Source organism: Saccopteryx bilineata, chromosome 1 (genome assembly GCF_036850765.1).
Source record: "Saccopteryx bilineata isolate mSacBil1 chromosome 1, mSacBil1_pri_phased_curated, whole genome shotgun sequence".
Lineage (NCBI taxonomy): Eukaryota > Metazoa > Chordata > Mammalia > Chiroptera > Emballonuridae > Saccopteryx > Saccopteryx bilineata.
The window spans coordinates 187,183,187-187,198,195 of NC_089490.1; the positions used below are offsets into that span (position 1 = coordinate 187,183,187).

Consider the following 15,009-nt stretch of genomic DNA (forward strand, 5'->3'; position numbering starts at 1 on the left):
GAAGAAAATTAAAAAAGAAAAGAAAATCACCAATATTTTTTTCTGCCTGAGATGCTCTATTGTTCTGATATTTGAAACAGCCTCTTTCTTTGACAGCTTCTGGCCATCTGCTACTGAAATGGACTGATCCTGGTAGGATCATAAATTACATGAGGTTATCCCTGCCTGTGTCTTTTACAACTGCCTTCAATTATGTCATCCCTCTGGATTACTTTTAAAAGGCTGAGGGTTTTTTTTTTTTTTTCCTTTTAAAGTAGCTTTACAGTTAGGAGTACACGAAACAGTTTATTGTTGTATTATTATTTGTATTATTATTTATTAATTTTGTATTATGTTCCATATGAACAGCTGTAATGCTACTTTTTTAAAAAAGATTTATTTATTGATTTTTAGAGAGAGGCAAGAGAGAAAGGTGTATGTGTGGTGGGGGAGCATCAACTCGTTGTTTCTCATCTGTGCCTTGACCAGGCAAGCCCGGGGTTTTGAACCAGTGACCTCAGCATTCCCTTAAGAGTCTCTTTTAAAATAAAGATAAATGATCCTAAACCATAAAGCTTATTCTTTTTTAATATTTTAAGTGAGAGGCAGGGAAGCAGAGACAGACTCCTGCATGCACCCAGACAACCAGCAAGCCCCCTACCAGGTGACATTCTGCCTGTCTGGGTCACTGCTCTGTTGCTCTGCAACCGAGCTATTTTAGCACCTGAGGAGAGGCCATGGAACCATCCTCAGTGCCCAGGGCCAACTTTGCTTAAACCAATTGAGCCACGGCTGCTGGAGGAGGTAAGGGGGAGTGGGTAGAGAAGCAGATGGTCGCTTCTCCTGTGTGCCCTGACCAAGAATTGAACCCAGGACGTCCACACGCTGGGCTGACATTCTACCACTGAGCCAACCAGCCAGAGCAGCTTATTCTTTTTTTTTTTTTTTGATGACAGCTGACATTCAACATTACATTAATTTTAGCAATCTTTTTTTAAGTTTTAAAAATAACTTTTATTTCCCAGAGAACATTAAGAAGAAAAAATAATCACTAATGATCAGTCTTCTATCCAGATAACCACTGCTAAGTTGGTGGTGTCTATCCTGGCTGAACTTTTTTCTGTTTCTATATATGTATTTTCCTATAAAAATGAGATACCACTGGATATACAGTTTTGTAATCTTCTCTTTTTACCTAGCAATATATTAAGAACTTCTTTCCATGTCAATAAACATAACTCAGTATTATTCTTTTCATATTTGCATAGGATTCAGTGTTTGCATGTGTCATAATATGTTTAATTAGTCTCTTGTTATTGGCTATGGGGGTTTGGTTTTGTTTTCCCAAGTTGTTGCTAATATAAACGGTACTGGAATACATTGACTCAAAAGAGCATTCCTAGTTTTCAGACTTTTGTTGTGAATTTTCTGACTTTCAGAAAGGTTGAACCTACCATAAGCTAATGAGAGAGAGAGAATAAATAATTCACAGGTCTCTGCTTTATCATTAAAATTTTTTTTAACCCTTTGGGGGGGTAAGAAATAGACCTTATAGTTAAAACCTTTATATTTAATAGCTCCTCGTGTTATCAAGCGTTTTGTTCAGGGGAAGTCATTGGTTTTGTTCTCTTGTATATTTTCTTTTACTGTCACTTATTATTTTACTTGGTGGTTTGTATGGATTGAACTTTGTTTGATTGTTGCTAATGATCTTGTTTAATGATGTAAAATATCAAAACAAAAGTAGAAGAAATAATGTAATAAGTCCACATGTCTCCACCACCCAGATTACACAAACACTTTCCAGGCTTACTCCACCAATTTTTTTTCCCTATATTTTAAAGTACATCCCAGACATCATAATGTTCATGCCAGATTCTTTGATATCTGTCTCTAAAACATACAATACCATGGCATGCCTTACAAAATTAACAACATATTTGATTGGCTTTTTAATTGCTGAGAAGGTTGTATCGATTGGCACCAGCCAAGTGCCCAGCCATGCCAATGGACTAGGAGGAGAAAGAAAGATGCATACCTTTCTTGTCACCTCACAAATTAAAGTCTATCTGGGTGCCTGTCGGGGCAATAGAATGCTGCAGTGACCTTGGTTCTCCATCTGCCCACAAGCTCCATTTAGAACCCACTGAATCTGCAGTGCCAGCCTCCGTGTGCAGATAAATGCCTCAAGTGCCAAAGTTTGCCAATGTAGAACCATTAATTTAAAGTTTTTCCCTATGGTCTTTCTTTCTTTTAAAATGCGTGCACCCCACTTGATAGATGACCAGGCTCCCAAGCCTGGCCCACTGGGGTCACAGGATGTCTTCTCTGTTGTATCCTTTTTAAGCCTGAATAAGGAATGTACTGTTTTGGATGGTCAGGGTCGTCTTCAGGTCGCAGACCCCCTTGCCCTCCTCCCCCCCCCCAGTCATTTTTAACCTTGACCGCTCTTCTCTACCCCCATGGCCACTGACGTGCATCTTGGGTCCTTTTATTAAAATAAGTAAGTAAATAAATAACGTCATTCAGGAATAGGGGTCCTCGTTTCTGTGGTATTAAAAAGGGAAGGACAGTGTTCACAAGCAACGTTAACACTGTTTTCTTTCATTTACAAATTAACTTTTTATTTATTTATTTATTTATTTATTTATTTATTTATTTTGTATCTTCCAAAGTTAGAAGTGGGGAGGTAATCAGACTCCTGCATGCACCTGACCAGGATCCACCCAGCATGCAGGGGGTAAAGCTCTACCCATCTGGGTTGTTGCTCTGTTGCAGCCAAAGCCATTCTAGTGCCTGAAGTGGAGGCCATGGAGCCATCCTCATCACCCGGGGCCAACCCTGCTCCAATGGAGCCTCGGCTGCAGGAGGGGAAGAGAGAAAGGGGAAGGAGAGGGGGAGGGGTGGAGAAGCAGACGGGTGCTTCTCCTGTGTGCCCTGACCAGGAATTGAACCTGGGACTTCCACACGCAGGGCTGACACTACTGCTGAGCCAACTGGCCAGGGCCCATTTATAAATTAACTTTTTAATTGACTTTATGAATGTCCATAGGAAAATGGGCACTGACTTTTCTCCCTAAAATGTTCATGTCTGCGCCTGTTTCAGAAGAAACAAAGCTACACAATCTCTCATCCAAAATGAAATCAGGAGCCCAAGGTGGAAGTTAAGAGGACCATATACATCCCCAGAACAAAATGACCTCACTGGTGTTTAAGTATTTGAAATTCTTTTTAAAAACTCTATGGAACTAAGCATTTTTAATATATTTCAAATGTAGTCATTTATAAATATGTTACAACATATAGACATGTAATCATATTTTAAAATATTAAGCATTTATAATTCTATTATAAATTACTTGCAAAGAAAGGAATCAAAGACAGTAATGTTTGAGAAAAAACAAGTACTGCCTAAAAGTGAATTTAAGGTGAAAATGAAAATCATCTTATTTGGTTTTTCTAAAAAATGAGTATCTAAACCAGGGGTAGTCAACCATTTTATACCTACCGCCCACTTTTGTATCTGTGTTAGTAGTAAAATTTTCGAACTGACCACCGGTTCCACAGTAATGGTGATTTATAAAGTAGGGAAGTAACTTTACTTTATAAAATTTATAAAGCAGAGTTACATCAAGTTAAAGCATATAATAATAATTACTTACCATGTACTTTATGTCAGATTTTCACTAAGTTTGGCAGAATAAATCTTTTTTTTTTTTACAGGGACAGAGAGAGAGTCAGAGAAAGGGATAGATAGGGACAGACAGACAGGAATGGAGAGAGAGAAGCATCAATCATCAGTTTTTCATTGAGACACCTTAGTTGATTGCTTTCTCATATGTGCCTTGACCACAGGCCTTCAGCAGACTGAATAACCCCATACTCGAGCCAGCAGACCTTGGGTCCAAGCTGGTGAGCTTTGCTCAAACCAGATGAGCCCGTGCTCAAGCTGGCGACCTCGGGGTCTCAAACCTGGGTCCTCGGCATCCCAGTCCAACGCTCTATCCACTGCGCCACCGCCTAGTCAGGCGGCAGAATAAATCTTTATAAAACAACTTAATATAGTTAAATCTATCTTTTTATTTATACTTTGGTTGCTCCACTACCGCCCACAATGGAAGCTGGAACGCCCACTAGTGGGCGGTAGGGACCAGGTTGACCAGCACTGCTCTAAACAAACAAACAAAAAGAGCGGCGATGTTTTTGTTGATTTGTGAGCTTGTTTTCATGGAAGCTATTCCCTCTTCTCAGAAAGTTTCTTTTGACCTTAAGTACTCAAGGGAATGCTGACAAGGTAGTGATAACTAATACAAAATCTCCCTATTCTTTATCTTTGGATAATCTCACCTTTTTTCATTGATATGTTGGAAAAGCTTTTAAAGAAAAAAAAATTCATTTTGGTTTTTGGCAAGGGCTATATTCTGTCATTGTTAGTGAGGTCTGGATTTTGTTCAAAGAAAACATTTCTGGTTTGTTGTTATTTCTTTTAATTTCATTATATATACTGTATGTGTGCATTCAGATTCCAAATAGAAGTTACCTGTATCCATTTTCACCTGTCACAGTCATCTTCCACACATCCAGAAAGTCTTTGAACTAGAGTGAGACGTATTCTCTGACTTTCGTCTCTGTTTGGGGTTCCTGGAGGCACAGATGATTGTTCTAGACCAGGGTTTCCTGTTCACTGCAGAATGTTCTGCGGTATGTCACGCCTGGGTCTGTCTCAAGGTCTGAGGGATTCAGAGGTCAGGGTTTTAAAAATACCAGTGCAGTAGTTTTAGATAAATATATAGGATTTCAGGTCTCAAAAAATAACATGATACATCAGTACAGAAAACCAGTATTTCAGAGACCTGGATTATTAGCTGGTGCTAAATAACGATTGAGAAAAGCCCCATTAATGGGAGGGATAAAGAACCATGTGTGGAGGTGGCCCCGAGGCTGTGGTCTGCCAGGGAGCAGTTAACGGGAGGGAACATGGGTTCCCGCTGAACTGTTCCAGCCAGAGTGGGGGCGCCTCTGGCTCTCCTTTCTCAGTACCTCGCTTCTCAGAAATATCTCAGTCAGATCAGTGAGTCTTAAAATTTCTTTAAAATAAAACAGAGCAATATAATAATTAATCCAGATTCTTTTAGACATATTTTACCCAGCTCTTGGGGGAAAAATAAAAAGCTGGATGCTGAATGGAGACTCAAGTACTTTCGCTTGAAAACACCCCCTTTTTTAATTCATTAAAGACAATGTGTCTGTGTGTAGATCGAAGTCAGAATATCACTTCAGGATGATGTGCCGGAAACTCTTCCATTTAATAGAATTTCATTCCATTCTCGAATACGTAGATCCTTTTGTGTTCTGAGTAAAAACTCATTAGAGAGCAAACTCTTTTTCCCCCCCTAGGTGTAATCTTTCTTTTCAATTTGCCACCCCCAAATTCAGCCCTAAGAGTTATTACCATTGTCTTTTAGAAGGAAAAGAATTATTTCTTCCTCTCTGTTCCTTGAAAATTACTGTCATAACTAAACAAAGTTTCTTTTTTTCCTTAACTTTCTCTTACCCAGTAGATCCACCTTCTTCTCTTCCTTTTTGTTGTTTTGCTATTGTCATCAAATGGAGCCTGCCTGTAATGTGTTGGTATCTGTGGTGGCCATGGGTGGGGAGGTGACCTTCTGCCCTGCACACGCCCCACTGCCCTGTTCACCCTCGGATGTTAAAGGTGGAGATAGTCACTATTTAAAGCCATCTTCTTTTGCCGGTGGCTGTGTTATTTATTGTAACTCTTCTTCTTGGAACTCCATGTTGTTAACCCTACAGCCCGGCCCATCTCATGGCCGGAATTGTCCAGGGGCAGTGACAGCAGTTCCCCCTTCATATTTTAACCTTTAGACTTTCCACAGGAGAAAGATAAAAAAAATACACATTTAATTTCCATCTTATTTTTTACCTAGAAAAGAAAGTCAAATAGGTAAAAGTTATGTCTTCTTTAAGAAATAAAAGGCAGGAAAAGTTAGGGATGTTGGGCAGAACTAAATCTACACTAGTGGCTTCTAGAGGCTACTTCTGAATGTTTATTGACTATTTATACGAGTCAGCCAGGTCTTCCCGGTACCTGTTGTTGTGCAGAGCCAAAGGGAATATGTTGTGGCAGATGGTGACTTTGTTCCCTAAGTGACAGTCCCCTCTTCCATGAACTGTTAGTTTCAACCTGCTCCTCTACAAACTTTTTAACCAAAAGGATTGATCAGAAATAACATTTTTAACCTTTTTTGCCTTTTGCCACTTCCCTAGCACAGTTGCTGAAGGAGAAACTTTTTTCATAGTAGAATGACCACAGTTCAGGTAGCTGGAGAGTCAGGAAGTGAGAACTGCCACATTCACAGACTGCCTCCTTCTCTTGAAAAACTGGTCACTGTCATCAGTTGAAGGACAGTACCAACATGCGTCAGGGTCGACAACCTCACAAAGTCCCTTTTTCGTGTGTTGTTTTCTCCTTGGGAAGATGCAGACACAATTCATCCTGTGTCGGCACCTCCTGGACCTTCCCTCTCCACCACCCTCTCCCACCCCTGCAGTCACTGCAGCCTGAACGGGGTACTGGCTCTGTCCATCAACAAGCTGACAGCTGCTGAGAGCGGCTGACCTTCTGCACAGAAGAACAGGAGCTTGAGGAGTACCACCCCAACACTAGAAGTTACATTGTTTGGCACCAAGTTGCAAGTGCAGTCATCTGTCCTCAGAACCTGGTCAGAGAGTTAGAGATGACCTACATATTGCAAGCACACACCCTACAGGGCATGCTTCAAGTCTGGGTTCCCCGTTTTCTCCTCTTCCTGAAACACGAATGTCAGCTGAGGTGGCCATAATCCACCACAAGCTTCATAACTGTGCTGAGATAGAGCTTTACCCACACCTAATGGCCTCGCTACCCTTTCCTTCCATTTGGGCTCAATAGCAGCGATGAGCTTTCCCTCAGGAGCAGTGGGCACAGGTGGTGGAGAAGGGCTGGGATTGCAAATTGCCCCATCCCCTGTGGAAGTATTAGGAAAGTGGAGGATGTTAGGAAAGTGGAAGTAAAGACTAAACTTATCTCCACTTGCTCAGTTTCTCAATTGAAAAAGTCTTCCATGCCCTGACCAGTTGGCTCAGCAGTAGAGCATCAGCCTGGCATGTGGATGCCCTAGGTTTGATTCCCGGTCAGGGCACACAGGAGAAGCGATCATCTGCTTCTCCACCCCTCCCCCTTCTACTTCTCTCTCTCTCTCTTTCTCTCTCTCTCTCTCTCTCTCCTCTTCTCCCACAGCCATGGCTCGAATGGTTCAAGCAAGTTGGCCCCAGACACTGAGGATGTCTGCATAGCCTTACCTCAAGCGCTGAAATAGCTCTGTTCTTAGCAACAGAGTAGAGGCCCCAGATGGGCAAAGCATCACCCCCTGGTGGGCATACCAGGTGGATCACAGTCAGGGTGCATGCAGGAGTCTGTCTCTCTGCCTCCCTGCCTCTCACTTTGAAAAGAAAAGGAAAGGAAAGGAAAGGAAAGGAAAGGAAAGGAAAGGAAAGGAAAGGAAAGGAAAGGAAAGGGAAAAGGGAAAGGGGAAAAGGGAAAAGGGAAAAGGGAAAAGAGAAAAGAGAGAAGAAAAGACTTCCTTCAGTGACCCAGGATCCTGCATGCTGAAATGTCTACTCTCATCCTCCCTCGTTCCTCCTTGCTCCAACCCTTCCCTTTGTTCTGTCCATTCCAAGAAGGATTTGTGATTCTGTGTTCTCTGCGAGTTGTCCAGATGCTCATGCTCGGAGACCACACGGAGGCCGTGTAGCTTAGAGGGTCAGAGTGCCAACCTGCCTGGATTCAAACCCTGGCTCGGCTCGTGCGTGGCAGTCACGTAACTTCTTTGTGCCTGAGTCTCTCCATCCACACAAAATCCAGATAATAATAATAATGGTAGCTACACCGCATGGGGGTCCTTGTGAGGATTAAGTGAAGTTAGTAAGCACACAGTGGCTTCCAGCAGTGCCAGATACTTAGTAAGCAATATGTATGTTAGTTCTTATTTTCACAGTGCATGTACAATGTACCAAGCACCTTAATGTGAAATATCCTATGTCACCCTGATAGCTCCTTATACAGTTGGGGTTTTTAAACCCCTTTCCAGTGATGAAACTGGGGCTAGAAAGGATGTTATTTGACAAAGGTCACCTAACTCTGAAGTGGACAGGATGGAATTCAGCCTCAGATCCCTTGGTGTCCAAACTCTGTGTAGCTCACCGCACTCCCCACCTCTGGGCCTGGGTGAACTCCCTGGCTCGGAGCCTGGCAGAACGTGTTTGAGACGGTTGCTCTGTTAGCCTAGTCTATCTCTTTATAAATAAGACCTTATGCCACATAATAAACTCACATATATCGAGCACCTACTGCTTGCCAGGCACTATGAAAAGCATATTCCCTGGAGTCTCTGATTTGGTCCTCATAGCTCCTCTGAGCTGTGGATACTGTTATCACGTCATTTTGCAGACAAGAAATGAGGCTTTGAGAAGTTAAATCTTTGTGCGAGGTCATACAGCCATATGCAGTGCAGTGGAGCTGGAACTCGAACCCAGAACTGCCTGCTCTTGCTCATGCTTTTAGACACACACGACACTGCCTTATCCTTTCCAGCGTTTGGTCACATTTGCAGGTTATGAGATGTTTGACACAAAATGGCATGTCTCCCCACTCAGCGTTACCGACTAGCCTAGAGCCAGTTTATTTTTAAGTCTATTTAAATCATTTTATGTTTAAGATATAACTGAAAAGCATGTGACACAACATTGCATTAAATCTAGCCTAACCATCATATAAAGAGCTATATTATTTATTAATGTATGTTTTGCTTTTTAAAAATACATGTCCTTCATTTCATCATACTGTTTCCTTTATAATATTTAATCAGAGTAACCATAGCCTTGCAGCATGTCTAGAAAGCAGCAACCATCATGGGAGTCCTAGGCTTGGGTGTGCTCAGATCTTTTTTTATTCCCCCCACCCCCATCTTGGGAAGGGAGGGGTTGCAGGGGGCCTGACCCTGCAGGCTGTGTTTGTTCTGGCTTCTGGAAAGGTTCAGCCAATCAGAGGCCCTGATAGGGGATGGGGGTGGGGCCTAAGGGAAGGTATTCCTCCCTCTCCTGCGGCAGCTGTATCCCTGTGGCTGGGGTCCTGTCAGGTGGCCTCAGCCCCTGGACATCTTTTACATCCCTTTGTCCTTCCAGTCTTGTGGTGGTGGCCTTCTGCTTTTCCCTTCTCTGGGCTGCCTTCCTGGCCCCTATGACACGTCCACCCCATGTACCCAGTTCCCTTGATTAAATGTTTCCTGTTGTAAGTAGGGCCCTCCAGGTGTGCAGGTTGGACGGTGCTGGATACTACAGCAATCTCAAGTGCGAGCACAGTACTTCCTTACAGTCTGCTTTAGAGGCACGGAAAATGGGTGATACTGATTGGGTTAAAACTGCCCAATTAAAAGCACCCAAAGCCTTTGCGTGCACTGTGGCTGTGGCATCCATGGAGAACCTGGTGGGGTGTACGGTGTCCCTGGTCCTAGTTCTAGTCGCCACACTAGGTATACTTAGAGTCACTCAAGTCGGAGCCTCAGTTTCGTGGAACATGAAGGTGCTCCCAGTAGGGTCTGGCAGCCCCGTAAGCTGAGTTTAACTCCTTTGGAACCGAGACAGTTCTAGGGTACAATCTCTGCATGTGGGGGACCATCAAGGGGTCTCCTTCAGTGGAATGGCCCCTAACTCCAGCCAACTGCCCTTCTAAGGTGTGCTGTTGGTCCCCAAAAGATCAGGTGACAGAATGCGGGGGAGCCAGAGCAAATCTATCACCACCCTGGGAAGAACAGGCCTTTCTGATTCTGACCCAGGTGGTTGGTCTTCGTTTGGGCACCACAAGTATGCAGAATGTCAAATGCAAGAGTAAAATTTACTGTTTTGCTGTCCTGACTGTGAGTCTAATCATCTTTCAAAGACAGTATTTCATATATTCACCTTACATACAACACCAGTAGCAGAATGTGCAGGTAGCACTTGTCTGGTGTAATATATTTTCTCTTTCTCCATTTTAAGCACAATCTTCTTATAGTCTCTGGGCACCACTAATAAATAAATAAATAAACCTTATCCAGCATGTGTGTGTGGTGTGTATGTGTGTGTCTGTGTATTTGGGGCCAGATGCTCTGGGTACCTTAAATAAGTTTAATTTACTAAATTTCACTCCTCCTCCCCTGCCCCCAGTCCTTTCTTTTCAGAAGATACATTTAGACAATCACCATTCTCCTCCAATTCAAAAGACCTGCTGCCCAGTGACTCTGTGCTTCATGGAAGAATATCAGCTCCAGGTATGGACACATTGTTGGCTTTGCTTCTACTATTGATTGCTTAAAAATTGCTTTTTGAAACATGTGAATTTTCAGATACTTTCTGCGATTGCGTTGATGTTATTCAGATAAAGAAGCTAGGTTTTTAAAAAGAGGGGGAAACTTAATTTAAGCAGCTACAAAGTTTTATTAAAAGAAAATGCAGACCATAAGAAAGCTCTTCATCTACATTAGGAGCGTATTGTTGTTTACCCGCTGATGTTTCATTCATAGTGAAAGTCATTTGCTTTGCACATTGTCCGTATTTCAGAGAGGCGGCCAGGAAGGCAGGGGCGGGCAGTGGCCAAGGCAGGACCGGTCAGGACCCCAGTGGGGTGTGGACCACCACAAAGGCCACTTTGGTTTCTATGGAGGCAACACAGCTCCTTAAGATAATCTTGTCACCCAGATTTCACTCTTAGGGTATCTGTTCCTTTTTGCCCATCTGAACATCAGTGCATAATTTCTTATCTACACTTCCTTTTTCCTTTCCAGACTAAAAAGAAAGATGTGTTCCCCTTATCAACAGCTCGCGCGTGTGTTCTCAGAGTTATTATGAAATGAGGACATTTGAGAACCCCTGCTCTGCAGTCCATGCTCCTTACTCACCACCTCCCACCTCACCCCAACACCCCAACACCAGTCCAGCAGCCAGGACACTTCCTGCTGCGCTTACCTTCGGTCCCAGCCATGGGGAGAATTCCAGAAGCTCTCGGTGGCCTCCACGCCCCTTCATTTGTTCAGGAGTATGGTGGGAGACCAGGATTCCGTGCATGTGCAGGAGGGTCTCACAGCAGGGTTGTTGACCGGGACCCCCTGCAAAAATAAAGTCCAAGCGTCCTCCACACACCCATGGAGCCCGGTGTCACAGACAGCGGGAGCTTGGAGTATTGTGTAATTCAGAAAGAGCCAAGCAGCATCTTATGAAATGTTGGCTTGGGTATCACAAGTCATTGGAAGGGGCTTGCAACACAGTTGGGAAAAGGCAACTCTTCTGTTACCCTTCTCTCTCGTGACAACAGATCCCTTTCTCCTCATCTCCAGGGAGTCCAGGGACCTGCATACTTTTTAGCTTTGCAAGACTTTTCAGCTCAGTCACCATAAATAACACCTGTACACACAACACATTACCTAACACCTGCTTCTAGGGTGCAGAGAGAGTCTGCTTAGTTGATGTCTTCAGTCTCAAGCAGGAGCTATTTGAACTACCCTTTGCTTCCCAGTGTCATTATGAATAGCCATCTCCCTGGTCCCCAAATTATCACCCTGCTGTTAAGTTGATGGATTGTGACTTTCTAATGTCAAAATAACGGCCCAGGAATTGCAAGTCTGAATGCTGTGACCCACGCAGCCAGCATCCCGTGATGAATGTACAAGCCCTGCATTGCTGGCTTGGCTATATTTTCAGAAGGGTAATTGGTCAAGTTACAGCTTGACCTCAAAGAGCAGTATCAGTATATGTTTAATAGTATACAGGCGGTGTTTCTATGACTTGCTTGGTAGACCTATATTACGAATTAAATAAACTCACACTTATAAAGCTAACTTATTTTGGGGTGGGTCAGCATGACAGGGAATTTAGAAATATAAACCCGCCATTCTGAGGGATAACCCATCTCTGTACTTCAGAGAGCCTTTCTTTTGGCAGAGGATAAGCAAAATGATGGTTTATATTTTGCTAAAATTCACAACTGAATGGGGGTCTTTAAAAAAATAAAGAGAGGTGGCAGTGCCTTATGAGTGGAGTTAAAATTAGAAAAATTAAAAATGATCAGGGCAACCTTGTGAACATGAAGTCCTTGTTGTCTGAAGACATGTTTTGTAAGGAAAGCCTCAATACTTTGAGCTAATTGTGGAGATGATAGATCTGAATTAACAAAATATTGAAGTACAGAGACTTCTCAAGTAAATATTTCCTCCGTCTGGACGGTGGTGACGGGCTGTGACACACCTCCCAAAGCTCTCCATCCCTGACCCACAATTCGGAAACCCAACGTACCATCAAACACAGGTGTTTTTTTAAATAAGTTACTTGGTGATACAAACTAATGGGAGGTTATTTACAGTATAGTACCAAGGGTGAAATCAGTTTGTTTTGTTGCAGAAATATCAGTGTCCTTGGTGATAAAAGGCCCATGAAAGCGTGGTGTAAAACACACCCCATGCACCATATTATCATCTTGAAATCAGAAAAGAGTTATGAATCTTAGAATCCGTCAGGCCCCTGGGGTCTCGGATGTTGTGGGCCTACATTTACTCCAGTACTCGGCTTAAATGCTCTGCTGAGAACAAGGAAACTTGAAGCTATAGTTGAGGATCTGAAGGTTCTGCAGTACAAGTCATGAATTCATATAAAACAATGTTGGAAGACCAAGTGGGCAGCAGATTGCTGAATCACTGGCGAAGATGTGACAGAAAAACAGTTTGGTGGGGACGCCCTGGTGCTGGGGCCGCATTAATAATGAGGGCCTGGGTTAGAGAGAAGAGGAGGGGGGAGGGGTGGGCGAGGCCGGCAAGGGCGCTGACTGGTCTGGGTGGCAGGTTCGCTTTGCCACAAGCAGGTTGAATTAAGGAATGACAGTGGCTGTGCAGAAGTGGGGAAGCCAGGAAGGAGACAGCCGGCATGAGTGACTCAGCAGAAAATAATTTGTGGTTAATATATCAACAAAAGCCTCAGAGTTCTTAGCAGTCTTCTGTTGGCTAGTTTCAACATTACCATTAAAATATTATTTCTAGTCTTTTTTTATCTTGCAAACTTTTTTAAGTGAGAGGAGGAGGAGAGAGAGAAAGACAGATTCTGCATGCACCCTGACCAGGATCCACCCAGCAACCCCCGCCTGGGGCCAATGCTTGAACCAACTGAGCTATCCTCAGGGCCTGAGGCTGATACTCAGACCAATCGAGCCACTGGCTGTGAGAGGGGAAGAGAGAGAAGAGGGAGAGGGAGGGAGAGAAAACAAATGGTCACTTCTCCTGTGTGCCCTGACAAGGGATCAAACTTGGGATGTCCACACGCCAGGCCAATGCTTTATCCACTAAGCAAACCAGCCAGGGCCTTTACTTACAAACTTTTTATCACAGATAATGCAGAGATAAATGTCAACCTAGACAATGACCTGAGATTAGTAGAGAGTGTAATTAATGAGATTTAATGTGCCTGATTCTGATCTAAGCAATCTCTTGCAAATGCTAAAAACCCATAGCATTAATTCAACAATATATATTGGTACATGTGTATTTCCTGTGTATCCACGGCACAGAATGCTCTTCCAAACACCTTTGGAGTGAGACCATGGAGCAGGGGCGGCATCCCACGTGACAGCCCATGTAAGGCCAGTGTGTCGTGACTGTAAGCCAGGCCGGGGAGAATGAGGCGGCGGCGTGGGGACAGCTATGTGGGGGGAGCTGGGTAGGACCGTGGGCTGGGAAGAAATCAAGAATAGCACAACTAACGAGGCATTTGCCATCGGCAGATGGTCTCTGAGACACAGCTGCCACCATCCCAGAGAAACCACACACACAGCCTCACGGTGGCCTGGTGTCTGCTGGTGCCACTATTTCTAGACTGACTTTCCCGAGAACCACAGAGTGGAGGCTCCAGATCCCAGACCTTACATCTTTCTGCGCCCTGATTCTAAGTCTTAGATGGAGGTGACGCCAGGAATACTTCACAAAACAATGAAATGAAAGCAGCTGTCACCTTCTGCCAGAGGGATGTGGGGATAAAACACCCTTAAAGCTTTGACTAGATGGCTGCATGTGCCCTGGGTGGTGGGGCGGGGGGGGGGGGGGGGGGGGGTAAGGGGTTGCTGGTGGTGATTTTACAAAAGAAAGAAAAGAACTTTTCTGATGACGGGGGCGATCAAGTTACAGACCGTGTATAACTTCACATCCTCTGTCTAGTTCATCGCCGTCTCCGTCTGTTTAGAAGACTTATTTTACTAGAAGAAAGCTTCTGAGGCCAGGTCTGTCGGGGCACAGGGGGTGGGAGGTGCTCCGTGTGGAGAGCAGCCCCGCCCCGTCGCACCTGTAGCTGTTAGAAGAGAAGGATTTCTGTATTGGCAGGGCTTTTAAACAATGCAGAGCATCCGTTCTGTTTTGTTATGATTTTTAAAGCCACAGTCTGTTTGCTCTGTATTAAGCCAAAAAAAAAAAAAACAAAAAAAAACAAAAAAAACCACAACGGGAGCGGGTGTGAAGGAAAGTGTGGGTCTCTGTGGAATTCTCTCACAGTGTTCGGAGTCTCCAACGCCTCTGTGTTGTTTCAGATGGGGCTCAGAGTCAGACGACGTACAGCAGATCCGCAGCTATATTTGTAAATCCTCAGCCCGTTATTTGCTAACATCATTTTTTTAGAGCCTCTTTTTGTTGTTGTTTATAATATACAAACAAGAAGCAAAGAACACAGGGCAAATTTTGTTACTTTTTAGGACCTGCTCTGCCAGTCGGGATCTGATGTTAAATAAAAAGGCTAGTTTGGAATGGTCTGCCCTGTCCCCAGGCCAATTCTTGATTCGTTTTCCTCTCTCTCTCTCTTCGGCCCATCAATCTAATACAAGTTGTACCATGTCGTATACTTTTCTGAAATCTAAATAAAGGATTCTTTGCATTGAAGTACCGCCCTCAGCTAACCCAGTCTGCTGTGCTA

The 15,009-nt window shown here is 43.8% G+C and overlaps 1 protein-coding gene across 5 annotated transcripts in view; it reads left to right on the plus strand.

Annotated features, from left to right (window-relative positions):
* Positions 1 to 15,009, plus strand: part of ZNF827 (zinc finger protein 827) — a 164,056-nt gene that overhangs the window by 97,839 nt on the left and 51,208 nt on the right. For all 5 annotated transcript variants that reach the window (XM_066232476.1, XM_066232486.1, XM_066232504.1 and 2 more), the window contains exon 8: positions 10,240 to 10,343. In XM_066232476.1, the coding sequence (XP_066088573.1) occupies positions 10,240 to 10,343 (104 nt within the window). The remainder of the gene's footprint in view (positions 1 to 10,239; positions 10,344 to 15,009) is intronic.